At 39.1% G+C, this 4855-nt stretch overlaps 1 protein-coding gene across 1 annotated transcript; it reads right to left on the minus strand.

The window, feature by feature from the left end:
* Window positions 1-2186: 2186 nt before the first annotated feature.
* Window positions 2187-3470, minus strand: LOC104427744 (protein CANDIDATE G-PROTEIN COUPLED RECEPTOR 7). Its single transcript, XM_010040787.2, has one exon. The coding sequence runs from the start codon at window positions 3468-3470 to the stop codon at window positions 2187-2189; it is 1284 nt and encodes a 427-aa protein (XP_010039089.2).
* Between the last annotated feature and the right edge of the window lie 1385 nt (window positions 3471-4855).

Genomic DNA, 4855 nt, shown 5'->3' on the forward strand with positions numbered 1-4855 from the left:
GGGAAAGCTTGCTATCTCTAGTTTTCAAATATGCACTCAAATCACACTTTTGACATCATGGTTTTTGAGTTTGGGCTTGGGCTGTATTTTGACGACTTGTGTGACCAAACTCTGACCGGTTTGGCCATTAAAAAAAAAATTTAAATGTAGTGGTAGTGAGTTAATAATAGATATGGCCATCTCGGTCCTAGTACGCTTAAGAGTTAATTCTCTCCTCTACTTTTAGCTATGGTAGACATCTGAAAGTCTTAAAAGCAGCCCGCTTTTTACCCTTTTATTCGTATTACTGTTTTTTTTTTTTTTTTTTTGGTGAAAGGTAAGTATTTTATTCCTATTACTGTTTTCGTGCTCTATTCTAAGAAAATTGAACCAAACTATGATTCATGAATTTGATTTAAACCTTAGTGACCCAATTCTTCATGCTTGGAAGCTTGTGACTTGAATTTTGAAGATCACTTTGAATTCGCATTATATCATGAGTTTGCTCACGTCATCATGAATGGATGCTCCATGGCAAATTATATGATAACTCACAATACCGGAGTCAGATTGGGGCAAATTGGAGATCGTTAGAAAGTTCTTAACAAATATCATCCAATTACACCATCTGATCGAGTATTCGAGTTTTTTCTCTGATTAAAGTTGCTCAAATTTTGGTCAATCCTGAAAAATCTTGGTCAAAATTGAGGTGTTTGGGAACTCAATTCAACAACTGTATGTGTTCAGCAAATTAATGAACTCGTGATTGCAAGAAGGAACAATTTTTCCTTTATGTTGAAACATTGTTTTACTTGGAAATGAAGACATCATTCAAATTTACAAATTTAAACTGATACTAAAGATAAGTTAGCTTCTTCTTTTTTTTGGAAACTCAGTACAAATGTAGTATGTGAAGGAAGAAACGAAAAGATTAATTTTGTTGAGAGAGGGCTAATGATAAATATGGAGGCAAATCTTGTGATGGATTTGGTAGGCTAACATAAAAAGACTGCGGAAATAGCACCACTCCTCGCATAAAGTAAAGAGAACCTCCTAGGGGACATAATCAATTAATGGAAAAATGCGTACATTAGTAATTCCATTCCATATATGCATTTGATAATTTCAAGTTTAGCATTTTAATCTTCTAACTTTACAAAAATGATATAATCTTCAAATGTTTTTCTCTTTCCATATTTGCGTCCCATTTCTTCAAACAGACAAAGCGTGTGCATATTTTTGAGTGGTGTATGATTATTTTACATGAGCAAAAGCATCCTATTTCATGGATGTAAGGTGGCCAGGCAGCACAACCTTGCATGAGTACATGTCGTTGAGAAAGCACCAAGACTTTAGGTGGCGATGCTTTGAGCAGCCGCGGGGATGCTTCACCTTTCCTTTTCACAATGGAATGTGGACATCATCGTTGTCGAGCGGAAGTCAGCATTGGCGAGAAGGATCTGCATGCTACCATGGAGTCTACTAACGTGTTTGATATCTCCCGTGGTGCATTAGCAGTTGCGGTTTGTGTTCTTTGAATTTCCGAGCAAGGACAAGGAAAAGACAGAAGAAGAACAAGAAAAAGGAAAAGGAAAAGGAAAAGCAGACAGCGGCAGCAACCTCTCAGTCGCGCCTTCATGCAGGCCATTAGGTTGTTACTGCGGCAACAACCATCACATTGACTGATGCAATTACACACAGACAACCTGCATTTTCCAAATGGTCAAAATTTCCCTCCAATTATGGAAAGAAACTCTCTCAACCAAACCTCTGGTAGGTGGTGCTCATACTTCAACTTCAGTCCAAATAGAGAAACTTAAGCAGGGTCGTTTGCACTCTCGTTATTTTTCCATAGGAAATGTTATCAGACTTCCGATTGACATTGTTTTATACCGGAAGAATATAACATGAACTCAGTATGTAGACCACCATCATGCTAATTGAATGTGGAGCTTTGAACGCTTTATGAAATCGTCTGTCATCACATAAAGTCGAGAAACGTAGTTTATTAGAAACTGGATTATTACACAGGTATAGAAAGGCACAAATTTGTCTACTAAAAGCATTTCTCTACAGATTGTTTTATTACTGTATATGACATCTGTAGTACAGGAAATGTTCACGACAACCAGTTTTAATCTCCCTTAAAGAGAGAATATGGATAACCACTGAGAAATAAGCATTTGCAATTTATTTGTGTCCATCCTTCAAACCTCGGACTCTTCATATGCTACAGCCATTGTTTCTTCCATCTCATCTTGTGCGTCAAGAATGGTGTAATCATTGACAGGCCTAAACATGCGAAGCGTGACCACATAAATCGTTAGATTCGCACCCTCCTGCACCGCGTTGCTCACCCACTTGTACCTAGTTGCAATGAAGCAGTTCAATACCAGAGCTACCATCGGTGCGACATAAAAATAACCGATTGCCAAGGCATAGACCAAGGCAAACTTTTTAATCTTCGCCAATTTCATCGCCACCTTCTCGTCAGTCTTTGCAGCCTCCTTCAGCAACCAAATAGACCTCCCCACGGTAACAACGATGGTGCACGTGCAGATCATGTCCAGCAAAGCCAGCCCCAACACCACCCAGGGCCCAGTGTCTCCCATCATGACTGCAAAAGGGAAAGCTAGATTGGAGAGAACCTGGAGCGCGATGGGGATGATCCATACCTTAGCCGACTTCTCTGGCAAGAACTGCTTGAAGAACGAGAATCCAATTATGATCAATGCCGCGATGATAAGTGATGACAGGAATCGAAAAACTTCGAACGAGATTTCCCAACCGTGAGGTGACCCAGTAAGTTTAACGGAGTACTTATCCAGCCCGGCATAGATGAGACTCAGTGTTTTCGCCATAATTAGTCCGTTGAGCAAGCGATGGACCCGATTCGTGGATTCCTTGTTGCAACGGCAGTAATAGACCCAGAGAGCTAAGACAAAGAAGTAAGCAAGAGAGAACGCGACGAAGAGTGGAATTAGCGTCGATTGTCCAAGCGGGAGGTAATTCTTGGAGCCGTCCAAATCGAGATTGTACAATTCAGTGTGGACATTCATGGATACACGGACATCCGGATGGCAGTTGGCAAAGAACAGGAAGTAGTATCCGCTGGGATAAGTAACGGGATAGGTTCTTTTAAAATGGCTGCGTAGCGGACGAGACACGTTGCGGAAGGTGAAGAGATTGACGCTGCGGTGGGAATCGAGGATGCAGAACTTAGGGTTTTCTCGGATTTCGTGGAAGAATTGCAAGAGAGCTTCCTCCGGGAGAAGGACAAAGCCCAAACGAGAAGAATCCGTTCGACGGAGTAATGGACTGATGGAGACATCAGAAGCGGAGATTGTAACCCGGCCCAAGTCTGTGAAGGCGAATGTATGGAGAAGGATGATCGGACGAGGATCGGAAGTTAGGCTTAGGGTTTTGATGTCGGCATTGGAGTGGGAAATGAGAGAAATGAGTAGGAGCAGAGCGTAATGCAACTTCGCCATTTTTTTGGAAATCCTGAGCGTTGTCGTGGATGGAAGCGAGGTGGGGCAATCCTCGGATGACATTAAAAGGGTCGACTTCATGGACAGTGGCCGGCGCCAAAAGCAATGCAACGCACAAGCTGACGGTGTGAATTACAATATGATGAGGCGAGGTGACAAAGACATGCGCCTATAGAGACAAGTATGCCCAGACGAGATGATTCTGCAGAGGAAAGAGATGGCAAAACCCAAGTCAAACTGAAGAAATAGCGAGAGAACAAAACCATAAGTTTTATGAAAGTTACTTTTTCCATGGTAAATTCAATAAGTATGGGTAACTATGAAAAATACAGATATTCTTGTTCAATTTAAACCAAACTGACGTGAATTTTCATGCCTTAGAAAGCTCGTGACTTAGTTTTATGAAAATTACTTAGAATTCGGAATATGGCATGAGTTTGCTAACTCATCAAGATCAAGCGGTTTAGAATAAAAGATGTGATATCTCATTATCTATGAGTCAAATTGAGGCAAATTGGATACCTTTGGAAAGCTCTTGATAGATACTATCCAAGTACACCATCTAATCTACTGTTCAGCGATTTTCGACCTTGGGTCAAAGTTGGAAAATTTGAGGTCAAATTGAGGTGTCTAAAAACTCAAATTAACAACATTATGTGTTCAACAAAATAATAAATTCATGATCGCAAAAATAAACAATTTTTTTTCGTTGAAAGATAGTTCCACTTATAACAAAAACATGTTTCATTTTTATTGATTCAAAATGACATTGAAGATAAGTTTAACTATCTTTTGCTGGAGTCTCCATACAAATATGATATGTGAAAGAGAGATTATGAGATTAATTTTATTGAAAGAGAGGGGGTAATGATAATTAAAAAAAACAAAACAAATCTTATTATTGAAAGGGTAATTTAGTAAGTTAACAAAAAAAAAGCGTGGAAATAACGCCAACTATTATATATAAAGAGCACCTCTCACTTTTAAGGCAAAATAATGAATTAATGGGAAAATGCATACATTAAAGATTCTAATTTATGCGTATGATATTTTCAGTTTCAGCTGGAAATTTTGTATAGTATAAATAACATTCCAAAAATGTTCAAATATTAAGATGTTGCTCTCTTTCTACATATGTTGCGCACAATTTCTACAATACTGTTCAATTTTTAAAAGTATCACAAATTTGCAAAGTTTTTAAAAGTGTCAGGTTTTTGCATACTGCACTTTTCCGTGCGGTTATAATTATTTTGAAAAAGCAAAAAGCGCACCATTTCGTTGATATAAGGCTGCTAGGGCAAGCTATGTATTAGGGGGGTGGGGGCTGCAAAATGCAAACTGATGCAAACTGAAGGGACTGATTAGGGATTTTTGGATTGTGCATT

This window comes from Eucalyptus grandis, chromosome 11 (genome assembly GCF_016545825.1).
Source record: "Eucalyptus grandis isolate ANBG69807.140 chromosome 11, ASM1654582v1, whole genome shotgun sequence".
NCBI lineage: Eukaryota > Viridiplantae > Streptophyta > Magnoliopsida > Myrtales > Myrtaceae > Eucalyptus > Eucalyptus grandis.